The sequence below is a fragment of the Sylvia atricapilla genome, chromosome 1 (assembly GCF_009819655.1).
Source record: "Sylvia atricapilla isolate bSylAtr1 chromosome 1, bSylAtr1.pri, whole genome shotgun sequence".
NCBI lineage: Eukaryota > Metazoa > Chordata > Aves > Passeriformes > Sylviidae > Sylvia > Sylvia atricapilla.
In genome coordinates this window covers 49777519-49797111 of record NC_089140.1, presented here as the reverse complement: position 1 = coordinate 49797111, position 19593 = coordinate 49777519, and the positions used below count along the sequence as shown (strand labels likewise).

Here is a 19593-nt window from a genome sequence, read left to right as displayed (position 1 = left end):
TTAAAAGCTAAAGACTCTTTTGTTAACCTTCATCTCATTCTTCAATGATTTTAATTTCTTTTGCCATTTTTTTATCACCCCATGCATGGCTGTCTCAATCAGACTCAGGGCCCTTCTCTGCCTCTCTTTTCCTGCAGATGTATGAGTGGATCACACCCAATAAAGACAGAAATCTGCAGAACGCAGCTGGCAACTCAAAAAAGTCTTGATCCATGACGGAAATTATTGTATTTTGGCTCTTGATGCAATAAAAAGGTGGTAGAAAATTCAGTTTTAAAGACAAAGAAAGAAAACTTGGATATCCTTCTACTTTTATTCAACTTTATAAAACTGCTTCTCTCTTCTTGCCTCCCAAAAGCCCCAGCTGATAAAATTCTACAATTATACACATATAAAACATGGACAATTTCACACCAAATTATGTAACTTGGAAAAAGTACAAACGAACAACTATCTTTGAACTAAAAGTGTCTACCAAGCTTACCTATAAGGACTTGATATTCTATTGAGATTTCCTGAGTCCTAATCATGGTTATAATTTAGCTCCCTGCTAATCAAAGAGATTGTTCCCACTATCCAAGGTATTTTGGGTCAAGGCAACCATCAACTATCAGACAAGTGAAATAGTTCATGAGAACAAAGTGGTATATTTTTAAAAATTCTTTGCAATTCATATGTATACAATTTCTTTTTTTTTAGTCAGTTTGGTCTTTTCCCCCTCTATTTTCTTCTTTCTTCTCTCCTTACCTGTATTAGACCTGGCACAATCTCTGGTAAAAGCTGTGTAAGGGTTTCTTTAGATACTCTTTCTATAACTTTTGTCTGCATTTTGATTGCAGCCAGATTAATGGGATAATCTGCAGTTTGGATAATTGGACAGAGAACTTTGATGCACTGATCTGGGCTAATGGAAGTGGCTAGCATGGAAGCAGCTTCTTCAGCAGATCTCACCACCTATTGAAGGAAAAAAAAAAAAAAACACAGAAAAGTGATTTATATGAGACACTTCCTCTCTGGTTCATTTGCTGGCAGTAATGGTCTTGATCATAAAAATTTCCTATCAAGACCTCTGCAATATTATATAAATATGTAAAGAGACCAGCCGTTGGACATTCTTTCTTAAAAACACATTTCTTCCCAATATTCTGTGGCTACTATGCCCTTGGTAATACACATCAGTTTTCCCAACTTGTGTGTTTAATGGGATGGAATTTCTGTATAAAGGTACATTTTGAAGTATCACCACCTTTGTAAACATGTAATTTCTCATGTTGTCATTTATTATTGCTTGTTAGGTCAATGATCACTGATAAAACATGTTTTCACATTCATTTCAAAGGTGTGTTTAATGACATGGCTAGATTGCTATAATTTTGAAAGAAACTATGACAACAGAGTACTTTAAGCCTGGAGACTATGCAGAACAAGCAGAACAAGAATAATTAGGTAGGACTTCAACAGGTACACAAGCTCAAAACACAACAAGGGCACCACAGAGAAAATTAACATCTGATGTCCACATTAGTGCTGGGGGGGTTTCTGCCATCTCAAAGGGAAACCACTGTACAGAATGCGTGGTTTTACACCAGTCATGTACAAAAACCTCCAGAACTTTCTCTCCATCCTGGTCCCCTTTACTCTCTCACTCCTAACACACAAAATGATGAGAGAAAAAAGCCACAGGAACAGAGAAGGAACGATGGGGAAGTGACACTGCAATAAATACAGTGTACGAAACAAATCCAGAGAGCACGGGGAAAAGAGAAGTGAGTATCAAATGAGTGATAAAGTCAAGGGATGGGAGGAATTGAAGTTGACTTAAAAACCTGAAACTCCCCAGTAAATTCCACAGAGTGCCTTTGCATGGGGAAGATGTACTCATTTAGTAATAAACATGGATTCTTTCTACAGCATCAGTGACACTGATGTCAGAAGTTAATTATTGGGCTCATTACTGTATCTGTTTTTTCTACAGTTACACTCACTGTCCTTTATTGTGTATGCAGGCATGGCAAATAACTCTGAGCAAGATTACATTTACCCTTCTCCTGAATCACCTCACTATTCCTGGCACAAGCACCCCCCCCACTGACACATTCCCATGCATTTTCCCATAACACCATTCAAAGCAATGCTCTCAAGTGGAGCAGAATGGAAAGAGCTGACAATTCCTTGTCTTGTTTAGTCTCATCTCTCAACCATAAATCTCACTGAAATCCAAAAGCTTGTTTTACATCTCTAGGACACCTGTATTTGCCTTAAGATGTCCAACAAGGAAAAAGCACCTTCCAGTTATTTCTTGAAGACCCATAGTGACATGCAGTTGGTTACACTGTCCTGTGGGATGGCACCCAAAACAATTGTTATTAGGGATGATATTAACCATTCAAGACCTACTAGAACTGCAGGGGTTTTTTTTCTTGCATACCCATGTTAACTAATAACGTTATTGTCATTAAACATATAATAATATGCTTGTTATTAAAAAAAATCACTTCCTCAGTAAGAACTTAGTATTTAACATTTTTGAGACAGCTCTTTTATTTTGTAATAATTTTTCATAACATTAAATAAATAAAATAACTGGTTACTGACCTCCTTATGAGGATCCTTATGCGCTTCTAATGTCTTCATGATTGTGAGCTCTGCATAATTCTTAAACCTTGCTGGCTGGTTTCTTAAAATTTCTCTTAGAACTTTCAGTGCCAAAGCTCTAATTGCATGCTAAAGATTGAATATTAAAATAAATGAGTTATGCATCTTTAAACAGGCATATGCTTTTAACATTTGTTCAGCTGCTGGAAAAGTCTTTAATAATGGAAAAAATATCAGACTATGCTTTCCACACATATGCAGTCTGAATGCAGTGTTAACAAATAAAAGTAGGAAAAAAAATCTCTTTAACCCCTCTTTCAGCAGAAAATTCAGGTGACATATCATAAACACACTGCTCAACTAATCTCACTTATCTAGTTGACTTATCTATTAGAAGTTAAGTTGCAAACACAAGGGCTGATAAAACCACCATGCAACTATATTTTTTGCTTTCTTTTAACAATTATTTTAAAAATCAAATGCAAGTACTAGTGTCTTTTTGATACTCATTAATTTCAGAAACATGGCCTTTGTAGAGAACTATTACAAAGAACTCAGTCTCTTCACAATGACTATTACTGTAGTTTAGAAATAAAATTTTTAAATGCTTTGCCACATACGATGTTTTTAAATTCTAGATGAATTCAGGGGCTATAAACAGATAAGCTTCGAATTTCAGTGCAGAATTGTTTCATTCAATGTACCATGCAAGAATCCACAAACAGGAATCCTGGAGAAGTTAAGTATGCCCTTTTCATCATCAGAGCAATCAGACTTCATGGCATTTTTGTATTTCCATAGTCTTTTTGTTTTTCCACCGCTAACTGGGATTTGTGCCCTTTCTACAACTCATACAAATGTCAAAGGTACTGGAAGTAAGCCATGCATTTTGTTAACATTCTCTACTGGATGTTTCTGAATTTACCTCTTTATCTCCAAGCGTTTCAAGCAGCAGAAGTAGTATTGTTTTGAAGTGCTCATCCCAAACACCAAAAGACTCTTCCTGAGTTAACTTCATGAGCTCATACAGGGCAGCCTTTCTTTCTTCAACTCTCTCATTGTGGTTTGATAACTCTTTCAGCAGCTCTGCAACCAGATCAGAATGGTCCATGGGAGGCTCTGTCAAAAAGGAATTCACAAACACAAATATTGCAAATAAATATTAGTGCCTGTTGTACAACTAAAGGATACTTTCTAGTATGACCTGCTCACTTTTGAGCATGCTTTTGTTTTTTTCCCCCACATGTGCCTTTAGGAATGGCAGTTTGGCTACTACATTTTCAGTGCAGCCAACATTGCTGAACAAGCTTATGATCTCCCCCAAACCCTACCATGATACAGCAAAAGTCCCCTTGCAGGCTAGTCTACTGCAGGAAGTTTTAGGCTGGCAGTATCCACTAAGTAATCTGCATCTTTTAAATTTGATCTATACACGAAGGGCTATCTTTCCCACATGACCTCTCTGTTCACGATGAAAAATTTTTTCTGTTAGTATTACAGAACTGTTTGGACTTTTGCAAGCCATGATTCCACAACGATAGCTAGGTTGCTAAAACAAACAAGGGGAAAAAAAAAAAGTATAACAATGGTACAAACAAACTGAAATAAAGGCAAACCAGGGCTATTAGTCCCATAGATCCCAAAAACAATTCTTTAAGAGACGGCTCATTATTTTAGTTTTGATTAGAGAGGATTCCATAATAATGGAAAAACACATTAGTAACACAACCTATGTTTGTACACACTGGAGTGATAACAGTGATATGCAAACAGTCAAGAAATTTAAAAATGGTCTTAATGAAAACTTGAGTATCAACTTAGTACCTTTATTACATCACTGAGATCCATTTAGCCTTTAAGAAAGGCAAGTATATAGCTTCCATCTTTGCACTGAAACTTCTGGATAAATTAACAGAAACATGCCTTCTCCAAAGTCAAAAATTCAGAAGTTCTGGCATACAATGCAAATGCATTGCACCTTTCCTAAAATCACTGCATATATTAATTAACACATGAAATACATCCTTCATAACAAATTAACTACGTATCATACACTGAGAAACTAAAGCCCTTGGACATCTTTTTTTACTGCATTCAGTGCTGTAACTTACAAATGCTGTACAAAGCACTTGTACAAAGAAAACAGTAAAAGCTTAATACCACAGAATTAAATATCTTAATATCACACATCAGCTACTGTAAAATTCCTGCTGGTTTCAAGCCCCAGATTCTTATTTGCATTCTGTTTTGCATGAATAAACAGGAGCACCAGCACCTGAAAGCAAACTACAAACACTTTTGCTGCCTCTGTATTAATGGGTGATTAATGTTTGACTAAAGGGCAGACTGAAATTGCATTGGGTAAATTATTATTTAAAGCAGATGAGCAGAATGGACATGAGTCGTTTCTATGGAAGCAAGAGCATTACTTTTACTGGCAGCACTATTACACTTGTTCTACCAAACTGTAAGGATTATAGCTATAGCAAATCCTATTTCAGGGTATGCATATTGACACTTCATTGGAGAAACTACTCATATCTTTTTAAATAAAGTATTTTCATTGTGGTGTTGTCTTAACTGTATGGACAGAAGGGTTAAAGAGAGGGGAAGGTAACAGCCATGTCCATGCAGGAATAAGGGCAGGAAAGAAGCTCCAGCAGTGGACTACATAACTGAAAAACATGAAGATAACCAAGAGGGACATGCCTTTTCAGCTTGTCTTCTCCATTCCTTTGTATAACTTAGCACCCAGCACTTCATTTCTAAACATTCTCCAGATAAGAATGGAGAACCATAAAGTAAGTCATGTTCAAAGTCTACTCTCAAAATTTTTTTTCAGAAAGGAAACAGAACACAAATGAAGAGGAGCAGGTGCAACGTCTTCATTTGAATGAATTAAAATATGCATTAAAGAGATAAATAATTGATGAAGAACAGCTCCTCTCAAACCAATCAAATAATATCCTTTTGACAGGATAAACACCATAGGGGTTAAAAGGGAACATGTAGGAATGTCCTGAATTTAAGGAAAATTTTCCTACTGTCACTCACAGGATCTTATTATAAAAGCTATGCAAACATGGTGGCCAAAAAAGCAAACAAAACAAGTGCAAAACTTGATGAATCACTTTCAGGGTGACAGGATTATAAATGGCTTGTTATTAATCCAGAAAGATATGAGTGATGTCCTTGCTTGGATGTGTGCAGTGATAGTTTTGTTGAATGCCTTTGTTAGTGCTATCAAAGGAATGTGGAGCCAACTTAGAAAATCTGTAGATGACATCACTTTAAGAACAATCACAAACATTCTGGAGAACAGGGTAAGAACTGAAAATTATCAAAGGAATAGTCTGAAAGAAAAAAAGATGCCAAGTGTAAGGCAAGACAAAGAAGCAGAAATCTTAAGCCCATATACAAAGTGGGAGGTAAAAAGGAAGATGTTTGCAAAGTGCAATCCATGGAAATAAGCTGAAATAAAGAAGCTTCTTTGGAGAAGAACACTTTTTCAAACAGACTAAACTGTTTTAAAGAAGCCTGGAAGTGACTTAGAAAGGCGACATTCCCATATGCTTCAGATAAAGAGCATTTCCCTTGGGGAAAACACCAAAGTGCAAGTGGTTGGAAGATTTAGGTTGTTATTCTGAAAATTTTTTTACTGTAAGAGAGGCAAAACACTCAACTATGAGTAATGTGAGGCACACTGTAGCATCACCTCCACTGAAAATTTTCAACTGTCAGACAAACCATCTGTGGAATACACATTCCTGCCCCAGTGCTGTTGACAGGACTGTATGAGCAGCTAAGGTTTTCCCACCTAGCCTTGTATTTTCACATCCTTCTGTCAGTAATACAGGACAGGATAGCTGGGAATCCAGTACTAACATAATTTTGTGTCAGGAACAAACAACAATTCTGCGGAGTTTCCAAAAACCGATATCTAATGTCAAATGAACCCTTCAGGTTGATGGGGAAAGTGTGTAACTCACAACAGAGGAGTTGTAGGCACAAGGTATTTTTGCCAAGTTTATCTTTTCTCTTGCAGACTTTTTGTAAATAATCCCAGATGAAATTCTAAAAGTAACATGCAAATGACAGAACGTACATGATATAACTAAACTACTAAAGGTGAGCAACACAGGAATGAAAGCAAGCACTTCATCAAGATCCATTAAAAAACAGACCTAAATAATGCATTGCACTACTCTTCCAACCAGGACAAATTACTGGATAGGGATGCTTCATTCCAGCCAGTCATGAGTTGTTACAAAACTGGATCATGCTGGCACAGCACATACTGCATCTGGTTTAATGCAATACCCCAAAATAAGTTGTCAGAAGGTAGAAGGAGGCTTCTCCCATGTAATACAAGATCCCTTAATACAGAATCTTGAACATAACCTGGTTCTTTATGTGAATGGAAAAGCTATTTAATTATTAATATGTACATTACATGATTTGTAAAACTGTGCTTTTCCCTCCATCTTTTTCAGAAGATAATATTTGGCTACACTATATGCTTCTTCATGATATGTAAGAAAAAAAAAAACAAAGAAAAATGCACCATACTTGGATCTGGTTTTAATTTAATGCAAACTTAAATCCAACTTATAGAATAGGTGAATAAACCACCATGTCCAAAAATAATTTTGTTTTTCAACAGTTTCTGTAACACATCTTTTGCAGAATGACAAAAGCAAAACAGGTAGAAAGGAGATTATTAGTTTGTCCCTTGCTATTACGAAAGTGTTTACTTAAAAACTTAATCTATAGCTGATCAACAGTGAATACCAGATTATAAGAACCACTGACTATTTATTAAAATAATGATAGTAGTGGTACTTGGAAACTTTTTTAACATACAGATACAAAAAATACCCAGAGATATAAGGAGAAATATCACAAAGAACATCTGGAAGCCTACAAAACAGCTACCCATATTCCTAGATTTACATGGGCTAGATGAACCAGCTTCTGGCTAAAAAGCTGTTTTGTTTCATTTAAAAAGAATGTTTAGTCAATAAAAAATGCCAATGTCATGTTTCAAATATAAACATATTACTAACAAAATACTTAATCTTTCACCTAATTCCCAAACTAGTTTGATCCAGTTTTACCTCCTTGCTGTAAATCTTTTCTCCACCCTCCACTTTAAATTTCAATCATAAAACAATCTGATAAGTAATTTTATACTGGCAATACTGATATAGGATGTGCTACCAGAAGTATGCAACATAGTTCAGCATTTCCTTCATTTTTACCTTTACTCTCTTACAAATACCAGGTAATCCAACAATGTAACTCAAAGAGATGACTAAAAAAAAACCTAATTCAAAAGGCAACATTTTTAAAAACCTCTCGAAGAAGTGATACATATATTTCCAATAATAACTTCAGAAACTGAACTGCACGGTAGAAAATCTCATCCTTTTTTCTTCTAGCAGAGAATGCAATCTGAGTCTTACCATCAGGAAACTGCTCTGCATCATCATCAAACATGGCTTCTTTCAAAGCAGATTTATTAAACGGGCTGATACCATCAGAATAATTGTATGGGTTGTAATCTCGTGAGCGTGGTGAGGAGTGGGGAGGCATATTGAGTAATGAGGTTTTGTTATCCAGAGCTGTCCGACCTGTATCACTCACACCACTTCCTGCTCGCATGTCCACTACTCCAGAAGCACTGCAAATCTGCAAGAGAGGAAGTATCACAGGAGCATGTGAAATACACTCTTGCACCTTTCAATTAACTACAGCATTAATTCATTTACATAGCAAAAACTTAGTAAATTTCAAAATGCTTAGAATTTTCAAACTGGCCTTCAAATAAGAAGTCTTAGTTCCCCTTAAACTTTGCTTTCCTTAAAAAACAAACAAACAAAAATAAAAACAAAAAAGGAAAAAGTGTATGTTGCCAAAAAAACCCAAAACCCACAGACGCAAAAACTGAAACAGTTGTGTTTTATTTTAAAAGTCTGATGCAGAATAATTAAAAAACACGTTTAAACATAATCATATGTGGCAAGTTCAACCAATCTTAAACCTAAAGTTCCATAGAAACAGAATTCTGAAATATTGCACATAGCACTTAACATCCCACAGGTTTCGTACACAATACAATAAAAGAAAACAAAACATGCAGAAAACCATATATTAGGGTGCAAACTTTTAAAAAGCTTTACTCCAGCTGTTTTGCAAGACCACTTGTTTTTAAAACTGCTAACATGTTAAACAGAGTGCTACTTAAAATCAGCATTTGTGTTTTCAAAATGTGGTTCAAGACCAGGAACATATTTTTCTAAAGCGCTGAAGTAATTCAGGAGAAATGTTCAACTTAAGAAGAATATAAACCTCCTGAAACAGATGCTCTCCCATCTGTAATCACTCAGACACTGGCTGAGTTTAAATACTCACCGTATCGCCATCGTCCTTTTTAGCATCTCGTTTTACAGGCTCATTCATATCTTCCTGACTACGAAAACTGAAATTCTGAATGGCTTCAGTGACTCCACGAAGAGAGCTGTAAATATCTTCAGAATTCATGTTTTCAGTGTCGTAGTCAAATGCACTGTGGGCCACGGAGAAGGACAGAGGAATTAGGACAGATTTATTTTGCAATTCTGTTTTTTTAAGTCACATTAGCAGGTAACTACAGAGATTCAGGAAATATTATTGCAATTATTACTTTTCTTGAAATACCTTAAAAAAGTTGTCTCTTCACAATACAAAACTGTGTTAAGGTATACCTTAGTAAGTGTCTTACCACTGACAGAGAAACGACTGGAAGTAGCTAAGGGAAAAGCTACATTAGGAATCAACACCTGCCTGAAGAAACAAACCTTTTTCGCTCTGTTTTGCTCTGCTGAATGTGAAACAACTGGAATTTTTACACCATCCTCACATTCTGAAAAAAGTCCTAACGTTAAGGAGTGCTGATAAAGCTCAACAGCAAGTTGACTGGTAAAAGCTAAATTACAAAGTCTACTTCGCTGACAACATCATTAGTATAAAAAACATTTGTAAACTATTACTTCTTTAGTCTCCCTAATATTAAATCTTGACGACATAGTGATGTTGGTTTTGGCTGGAATAGACTTAACTTTCCTCATAGTAGCTGGTATGGGGCTATGCTTTGGGCTTGTGCTGGAAACAGGGTTCTTAACATAGGGGTGACCCCTCACTGGAAGTAGCAAATTCCTTGTCTGTCTGGTGCCTGCACACTGCCTTCGCTTTACCTAATTAATTGTCTTTATCTCAGTTTTCTCTCTTTTATATTCTGATTGTCCCCCGTATCCCACCACAGGGATACTGAGTGGCTGTGTGATGCTTAGTTGTCAACTGGAGTTAAGCCATGACATCAGATGACATATTCTGACACTCGTTAGAGAAGCACGCTTAGGCTCATTCTCTTGCTAATCCATTTGTGTTCCAAGATGTACAGCCCTTTCCCACCTCAGGCCAGCATGTCAGACCCTTCAGGAAGGCTGAGCAGTTCACTGTCATTCTATGGAGAAAGGGGGATTACTTTTGGGCATCTGCCATTTTCTGCAAGATTTTGCCCATTCTTTCGTTGTTGGGGTTGCATTTTTGAGCTATGTGTTATAAGCCTTAGATGTGGAAATGTAACATCACCAGCCTGCATTACCTTGGTGACAAAGTGTTCTGTGATGTATTGGTTGGAGAAGTGAGAGGACTTGACCAACTTGCTGGAGAGCGTGGAGTAGGTCTTGTTAATGGACTTCCCATTGATCCCTGGAGGAGGAGAGGTGAGAAAAGATACTCTAGTAGGACTAAAAGCTTCCCTTTTAACATTATATTTATTATTATAATTATTTTCTGGCGCCCAGAAACATTTAAAGAGCTTCGAGTAAATTCCTGGACTTTCTAACCCATTACTAGTAACTTCAATTCTGTGTAACTTTGAAATTAGAAAGTACAAGATAAACTACTTTTAGGAAGCACATTCAAACTTATTAAGTCACTTGGAAGCAATGCAAACGTAGAAACTGTAACTCTAGAAGAAAAAGTAAGGCATTCCATGAAGTGCTACTAAGATAGGTTTCTATACAGTTGCTTCAGAAAGAACAGTAACAGAAGTGTGGATACCTGACCACTGTTGCCTGTATTCCGGAGATGATTGTGGAGAAGCTTTGTGGCTCCATCCTGAAATGTTTTTGGTAAAGCACCCAATAACATTGTAAACTCTGGAGTGTTGAGTTCAAAAAGGGAAATCAGCACTGACTGGGCAGCCTACAAAAAGAAAACACAAACTGAAGAAATTAATTAGAGCTTCAAAGTAATTTTATCAGCAAAAGATGCTGTAATGAATGATAATCACAAAATGTGACTTAAGTCTTGATCGAGCTTGAATAAAGATGTCAACAGATGTGAACAAAAGCAATTCATATTTGCTGGTAAGCCGGAAGTTCTTATTTTGGTAAATTCAGGCACACAACTATAATTTTAACAAGCAGTCTTTCAGAAATGTGCTTTTCAACCCTCCTAGCCCCATAGCCCTACTGAGAAAAAAAAAAATATGAAGGAATTTGCAAACTGGCTTTAAGGGTTTGGGAAGCTGAAAAAATTTAGAGAGAGAAGCAAAACACACCAGGCAGGAGCAAGCATGTGATCCTTTCTACTGAGTTCTGCAAGGGGTAATTAGAGATGCTAACTCACTCGCTTGAAAGGGACCAGTTAGCACTGTAGAAATTAAAACAAACCCAACCTAACAAGATAGTCTAATCTGGAATGAGACAGTAGTGATCACTGCACTTGATACTCCTTGTAACTTATCCTACAGCCATGCTAGTTAACCTTGCCTCTGCTTCCTTTAACCTTTCTAAAAGGTAGGCAAACATAATGGGCAATGAAATTTAGCCGACTACATATTCTGAAAATAAAAACTGTGGAGTAGTTTGTACTAGATGTCACCTCCCATACTCTCAATTTAATCAGTTCATATTTACCATCACCTTTATTCTACTATTCTACAGCATGTTTTACATGTATTGTTTTTTTTTTTTTTTTCACCTCAACAGAAAAAATGAGCTCTCTCTATTGACAAAGCAACACAGTAAATTACACAACAACTGGATTCCCTCTAGTACAGGAACTGATTGAATGACTTAAGTAAGGTTTGTACAGTTTGGCAAAGACTCATCAGATAGCGTAGCAAATCTAGCAACATAGCAACTAAACTAACAAGTGCAAAGAAGAACTGGAGGAAGTTCTCCAGAATTACTTTGCAGCAAAAGACTGTGGTTGTAAGATTAACCAACTACATGTAGTTTGTACAGCTCACCATCAAGGTCTGCCATGCACTGGAGAGAACCAGTGCCTCATGCTAGACAGAATGATAGGAGCTTGCTTAACCAACAACACACTCCAAGCAAGTAGTTCAGAAAACTCTTTTAGACATTTATTTCCCTCCTTTTGCTTCCAGAGCAATGAACTGTAGCCTTTTTTAATTAAAAGTGGAAAGCCAAGGTATGAGCACACATACCTGCACGCATCTCAGTATTAAGTTTAACGACAAAAAATGCTAGCATGTCAGATTGCCACAAATTATCTTTGCATACTCGTGACTGGTTGTTTTCTTTAACTTTTATTTCCTTCTCCTTTTGATAGCTTCCCTTCAAGTGATCACCCTGAATGTCCTCTGCAACCTGTCCGATGTTTCTCTTGTCCTTGTCATTTTTAATGGTCAGTTTTTTCATCAAAATTGACACAAAGCAGAACAAAGACAAATCCAGCAGCTGAGGACAGGTTTGGGAAACGCCACGTTCATTTTTCTGGTTAGCCACTGGTTAGCCAGTCTCCACTCCTAAATACTGTCTGTTTAAGCTGCTATTAAGAGAACACAATAGGCAGTCCAGAAATCTGTCAGGATTCAAACAGATACCCTCAAGTCTGCCCAAAATAAAGCTCTGCCTAAAGTATCAAAATTGATACTGATGTGCAGAAGGTTTTCAGTGCAATCATCTATTTTCTCTCTTTCTTCCTTGCCAAAACCCCCCTATATTTTAGAGTATTTGGAGGTTTTTACTCTCCCCAGCATAAGGTCTCTCCTGAGATTAGAATTCACTCACATAGAGATCATCTTTAAAAGAGTGAAAAAAGGATTAGAAGGATTTACTTGGTTTTGCTTTTTTCATAGAAGATTTCTAAGAATAGATTCAAACTCTTTCCAGAAGCATTCTAATCTTAGAAGAAATCTAAGTTCTGAAACACAATTTTTTACCTTCCAAAAAGAAGCCCCATGTCACTGAACTACACTGAGTGCCCAATTTCAGACTAATAAACTAGGATTTTAGTTAGCACTAGAACTGTTTTTGCTAAGAGAAAAACCAAACTCATGAATTACACAGAAATTACTTAGAAAAAGCTTTTAATTCAAAGAAATCACACTAAAAGCTATAAAGCTTATTAAATTAAATAAAATTTAAAAGCCTGTGATAGCAGGTTGAGAAGACTGTTAAGAGAATTAAACATTTTAAACTATCAGAATAACTTTTGACTTCTTACTGGCAAAATTTTATTCTTAAGTGTTAAAGGATTTTTGCAGTTAGTTGCCTCAAAAAGCTGTGTTATGGAAAGAAAAAATAAAATCCGAAAACTTAAACAACTAAGGTGTTCCAGATGATTAAACTCACTGGTAATTCTTTCCATGATTCAGTTACTTATTGACATAAAAATGCTTATTAGAGTTATGAACCATCAGATAAGACAGCTTGCCACGTGTCTTAGTACTAAAACTTCACTGATTTAGAAGATAGTACTGCTTTAATTCCCCTCCTGTTTTATGATCTTTTATATGTCACTAGAACATGATACCCAGGCAAGCAAAGTCCATTGGGCGTAATGTATTACTGTTTTCTCAAACTCATTAAGTTATACAAGAAGCAAATGACTAAAACATTACCTCCAATATAAAAACTCTCTGGTGCTTTTTTAAACTATGTATTACAAATACTCTAGATACCAAGAAGTCTTTTAAGTTATTTTTGTTTTCTTCACATTACGTTTTGTAAGACAGCTCCTACTATTCCTTCCTACATCCCTCCTAAACAAAGGAAGTTGCTCTTTCCAAAAAAGAAGCAGCAGCCACAACTCAAACTTAATTGAAAGTAGCAAAACAAATCTCAACAAATGAACTGTTGCAGCTTTTCAAACTGCAGAAACAGACAAAAAAAACATAGGTGAGTTCGTTTTCTGTGTCATAGACACTTGCACTGAAGAACCATAAAAGGTAGAACATTTTTGTAGTGTTAACATGTTGGAAATGGCAGCTACACAGCATGACCTGTATCCATCAGAACAATAAAACTGCAAATAAAGTGAAAAGATATTTTGCCCTCTACAGATTGAAGTACTGTTTAGAAACCTTTTCCAAAGACTGTACTAGTACATTTCTTACAGTTACTTAATATTCCTGCTATATCTACGTAGCTCACAAATGTTAATTTTCACTTCACATCATTAGGTGGAAAAGCGAGGTTTGCACTGAAGTGCAGCATTACAAGAATAAGCCTATGATACTACCTTATCAAAGCACAAACTTTCTTTGTGCAAGGCTCAACAGCTATCTACCTATCTGTTGTTGAAATAAAAGGACTCTAGAAAATACAACAGAGATTAGACTGAGTTTGCTACCAAATTCACCAACTCATTCCTGTTACAAATGTGCTGTTTACTATCATGGGGTGGTCTCTGAAGTAATATTAAAACTGTACAAAAAATGGCCACTAAAGAGATTTTAGTACTAGATAGCACTTGCAATGAATAAGGATAAATTATGAAAGAGAACCTTAACATATGAAGGCATATAAAAATGCAACTGTAATGGATAGTTTCAGGATGTGAATTTAAAATTTTTACTTATATATTCTTAATTACACAGAATGTTTTGCAATTCTAAAGACACATTAACAAACATACCTTCCTAACATCTGAGCTTTTAGGTTCTGTGGTCCAGGTGATGATTCGAGACACTGCTAACCTAGTTTCACTTGAATTTACAAAATCTCCTGGATCCATCTGTTGCGCAAGAGTTTCTATGTATTTTAGGATTGCAACTTTGACCTGCAAAGAGAAACAGAGTCACGTGGGCAATAAAAATGGTGTGCTGCAAGAACAACTGAGCTCACACAGTTCATTCCCTAAAATAAAGGGGCTTTTTTTCCAATTAAACTACACGTTTTCAGCATTAATATAAAACTTTTTGCAATAAAACGATTTCCATTTAGCATTTAAAGAAGGAAGTTATTCCACAGAAATTCAAATACTCATAGAAAGTTTACATTTCACTGCTAGCAAGTAAAAGACAAATCATTGCATATGCAGAAGCTTGTATTTAAAAAGAAAAAAAAGAAGATTCATTCAGAATTATTAAGAAAATTTTTCAAGTACTAAAATGAAAAATGACCATCATCTGATGAACCAATGATCACTTCTTACTAGCTCTTACTGGGTAATCAACACTCAGTGCTTTTTCATAAAACATCAGGTTGAACAGTCTCTGGAAATAAGCCAGAGGCTTCCCATTAAATACTAAAAATATATGGAATAGAATTTGTAGGAAAGACTTAAGACGAGTCACATGCACACTTTGTTTCAATATATTTATATGATTGAGACATGGATTTACCAGGAGGACAGAAAACCTCCTGTACTCCCTCATTTATCTGATCATTCTATTACTGCACAAACTTGTTCTACTTTTTATGCAGAACCCCTGTTTTGTACATCCCAGACTGCAGCCTCTCTCTGGTTTCTCCAATACTGCGCCACTGCACAGTTTTGGACAAATGGGCAATTTTTCCTGCATATGTCTAAAATATTTGCTTCCTCAGCTCCTACTGCCTCAGAAATTTGTCACCCAATCTGTCAACAGAAGTTGTGGACATTTATTTAGACCATCTATCAGATGTAGCTGTTTTTATTTCCACTACTAATTATAGTGAACCAAAAATACCTACCAGGAGGGAGAGACCTATGTCCATCATAACCAGAGAGAAAAAGAGTTCTGGGTGTATTTCTGGTTGTTCATGGCTTGTAGTACAACTGTTCCGAGCAAAGTTATTTAGAAATTCTCTTGGTCATGAAACTTGCAAGCTATTAAAACCTCAAGAAACACTGGCACACATATGAGGATTAAAAATGAATACTTCATTTTCAAAGCAGCTCAACTTCTCTGAAGTTATACCAAGAAGGAGCTGAAGGCTTTCATCTTATGTAGATCAATACCCACGAATACACACTATTTGCTAACTATTTTCCAAAGGAAAAAAAACAAGCCATGAACACCTCTGGTGCAAAAAACCTTGGCCACATGGCTTTCCAAATTCAAAGCAATAGCTGACATGTCTAGATTATGTAGGGAAACCATTGTGATACCACTACATTTGACTGCTGAGGATTTAAATAAATCTAAGACTTGAAAAGGTTGCCGTTAAGGACTGTAACACTTAAAATACTCAGAGGCACTTCTCCCAATGAAGAGACTCTGAAGTACTGTATCTGAAAGAGCAGGATTATTTAGTGTTTGGACTGCTTCCTGAGGAACTTGCACAACTTCTGCAAAGATGGAGGCTCTCAGAACAGCACTGAACAGAAGATGAACAGAGGGAGCTCTTACTAATAGAGCTTTTCACAGTGAGACAGATTCCCAAAGCTAAGCTTGACAGCTAATTTGAAAAAAAAGCATTTTTTACTAATTGCTTTTGAGATAAGAAATTCTGGAAGGGCTACACCTTTCTGTGGTCAGATACAATGAGCCAGTATTATTACAGATCAAAAACCCCACACTGAAGTAAAACTCCATAAGAGCAGCAAATCTACTTCAGAAGTATCTTTTGCCAGTATTTCCAGTAACTACGTACAGAGCTGAAATTTAGAAATAAAAAGGCTAACATCTTCAATGATCTATTTCAGTCCTCAACAATTCATTTAATCTTTCTGAGAGAAAAAGTTTTGGACTGCAATGAATGCATCTCCAGAATTCCTACAATGAATATTTGCTGTTAATTTGAAACCACTCTCTATGAAGTTGTTCGATACTGTCACTTTCAGACTGCCACATCCCAGGTGTCTGTCTCTAAGTTATTGAATACTTAGGAGTGATTGCCTGTGCCATTATATAACCAAATGACTAAAATATACACTAAAGATAAATTCTGCAGTGTTCTCTCATAGTTGCAAATCTGTGTTACTCATGGGTTTTTAAATTCAGAGATTTTAATACTGATTTAGATTAAAAAAAAAATCTGATCAACTGTGGCAAAAGCCTTTGTCAACAAATCTGCATTTCCGAAGTAAAGAAGGATTCAGAAACTTGAACTTTGGTCACAATGCTTAAATATTAACTCCTCACTGATGCTGAGTTGATATGAAACCCAAGAAAAATGAAGTGATGATGGGAAGTGTATTTCAGGACAACACCCATCCTTTGGAAATCGTATGTTTTACACCTGCAAAAATAAGCCAAATAGATTATATCCCACCTAGAACATTTGACTCCTATGCCCATCCAAATATTTGACCATAACAGACACATACATCTTGCACCTCTAAACCCTAAGGAATTCACCTCACCTAAGTGAAAAATGACTGAAGTATGACAGAAAGAGCACAGTACACCAAGCTGCGTCCTCCATTGATTAGGTCAGTAGAATGCTATTTTCTCTATGGTTGGTCTTCTTACTGCCCAGCTATCCAAATCCACCTCTGTGGCCACTCTAAAATTGTCTGAGACTCAGCTGTCCTTTTAAGTGTAAGAATGACAACGGTAGCTCACTCCAAAGGATCATGATTATTTACAACTATCAAGTGAAAACCAAAGGAAAAAGTAATTTTTAGAAGGGAATTGTTACATGGCTCAAATTTCTGCTCTATCATCCCTCCTCCTATCTGACTGTCTTTAGCAACGCTGAAAACCCCTTCTGACTTTTTCCTCACAGCGAATGCTGTTTCTCACTATTCCTAGAAGAAAAGCAATGAGAGAATAATTTATCAAAGAACAAAAGCTCAAGACTTCAAGAACTGGAGTAGTCCCTGAGGATTATCAATTACTCTGGGGGTTTTGATCACATCAATTATTCAACTGATTATATCAATTATTCTATCTGGGTGCACTGAAGATGGGATTTAGGCAAAATATTCAATAATGTGGATATTAAATAGATACTTCTGATCTGTGGGCAATAACTTTACTGTCTGAATCCTGAAGCTGTAGTCACCACATAAAAAGGAAGCAGATTCCACTTTCTTCTGGAAAAAAAAATCTTTTCTTCTCCTAAATGGTTACGTAATTTACTGTCCCAAAAACTCATTCAGAATACTCTTGATTTTGCTTCAAACTAACAGGTGTTCTTCTATGGAGATAACTTTTACTGGCATCTTGATTTCAGAATTCTCTCAAAATTATTTTCAGAATGTCTTCCCATTAAGTTGTTTTGTATTTCTGAATTCCTTCTAGGCCATTTAGGGAATAATCTTAAGCTTAGTCCCAACTCAGCCAAGTAGGAGCCCATGTCTCATTCCAAATCTATGCTCTCAGCTTTGAAACGTGCTTGATACACTTTTAAGGAACATCTCAACCATCAAAATCATCTTCCTGGGGAGGAAAACCAAGTAAAATAAAACCAATCTCAATTTGTTCCAAGGATTCATTTAAACAACAAACTGATTTTTACTACCTCATTTGCTGTCTTCAATAAATGACAGCAGTCCCTTTTTAACACAGCTCTACGAAGCAACAGTGGTCAACGTATCAACTGTCCTCAAAAGCTTAAAAATGTAAGTTTTACTGTATTGTAGACAAAAAAGGCATATTCATGTGACTTTAGGTTCAACATAACTCTGGAAAAGTATATTCTTGTGCAGTATCAAACTGAGTAACAATATTTCGTGCAGGATAGAGCAGAAGATGCCAGTTATCATATGCTTGTTATTTCCCCATTCTCATCACTTATAAATCTTCTTAGGATTTAATGCATTTGTTCTAAAATCAACACTCTTTGGAACTGCAAACGTACTACGGAACACATTTTTACTTTTCATATGTGCTGGCAGGTCCATGGACTACAGATTCTTAAGTAAGAATGTGTGTAATTATAAAGCTACACACAGCTTCCAGAGAAGTAAAGTGTACCATAGAAGGAGCTGATTTTTAATATAGTAACTCAAGTTCACATTAATAGTAGAATAATTTAAAATAACTCAAGGCCTATCAGGCTGAACACAGGAAAAAATACATATGAACTAGGGAAAAAAAGTATGGGAAATCACAAACATAAAATTAGAAAAGATTTGATAGAGTGAGTTTGCATAACCAGCTTGATGTTAGGCAGCCACATTTTTGTTGCTCATTTTTAATGCACTGTGTTTTTATTAGGTCTCTCTTGCAGCAAACATTTTCATACTAGTGTCATGTTTAAAACTGAGCATCTGCATGCTTGGAGTTTCCCGCAAAGGTTAGTAGCAGCATACAATGCATTCAAATAAAAATTATTTACAACACTGTAAGAGTTCAAATAGGGTTAAGAATAAAGACAGTAATTCAGACAAAAACCTTTGAGCTCCAAAAAGAGCGAAGCTGGTCCTGCAGTGCTGGCTTGACTGTCTGAAAGTTTATAAAAACAAAATCCACTAATTGAAAACCTTTTTTTTTTTTTTTTTGCTTTGTTTTTACACAAAACAAAAATAACAATCCAAATTCAAAAATTAAGACAAGCAAATTTCTATTAATGAAAGTTTCCGCTTGCAAAGCAAGCCTAGAAAGTCTTACCTTCAGACTAGGTGTTTGGGTCTGGTCAACAGTAAATCTCATTAAAATACTGAACTGGAGGTCATTTGGAAAAGATTCCCTGTAAACAAACAAAATATTGTTAAATTATGTTAAAACTTTTTTGTACGAACTGTTTTAGAGGCATCAAATTAGCCCTTCTCAGTAAAGATGAAATTGTTACTAGTTGCCACTGTATCTGACCTTTCAAAAAC

General features: G+C 36.0%; 2 protein-coding genes across 24 annotated transcripts in view; one reads left to right on the top strand and one right to left on the bottom strand.

Moving 5' to 3' along the window:
* FBXL2 (F-box and leucine rich repeat protein 2) overlaps positions 1-19593 on the top strand; it is a 411994-nt gene that overhangs the window by 113239 nt on the left and 279162 nt on the right. The gene's annotated exons all lie outside the window — the stretch shown is intronic.
* The window catches only part of CLASP2 (cytoplasmic linker associated protein 2), a 140839-nt gene that overhangs the window by 2128 nt on the left and 119118 nt on the right, over positions 1-19593 (bottom strand). For 12 of the 23 annotated variants that reach the window (XM_066322207.1, XM_066322220.1, XM_066322227.1 and 9 more), the window contains 10 exons: positions 19382-19460; positions 19166-19216; positions 14533-14676; positions 10702-10845; positions 10241-10347; positions 9010-9163; positions 8061-8286; positions 3521-3714; positions 2596-2724; positions 748-954 (listed from right to left, as the gene is read on the bottom strand). In XM_066322207.1, coding sequence (XP_066178304.1) covers positions 748-954; positions 2596-2724; positions 3521-3714; positions 8061-8286; positions 9010-9163; positions 10241-10347; positions 10702-10845; positions 14533-14676; positions 19166-19216; positions 19382-19460 — 1435 coding nt within the window. The remainder of the gene's footprint in view (positions 1-747; positions 955-2595; positions 2725-3520; positions 3715-8060; positions 8287-9009; positions 9164-10240; positions 10348-10701; positions 10846-14532; positions 14677-19165; positions 19217-19381; positions 19461-19593) is intronic. The other 11 variants (XM_066322240.1, XM_066322252.1, XM_066322262.1 and 8 more) reach the window with 1 other exon arrangement.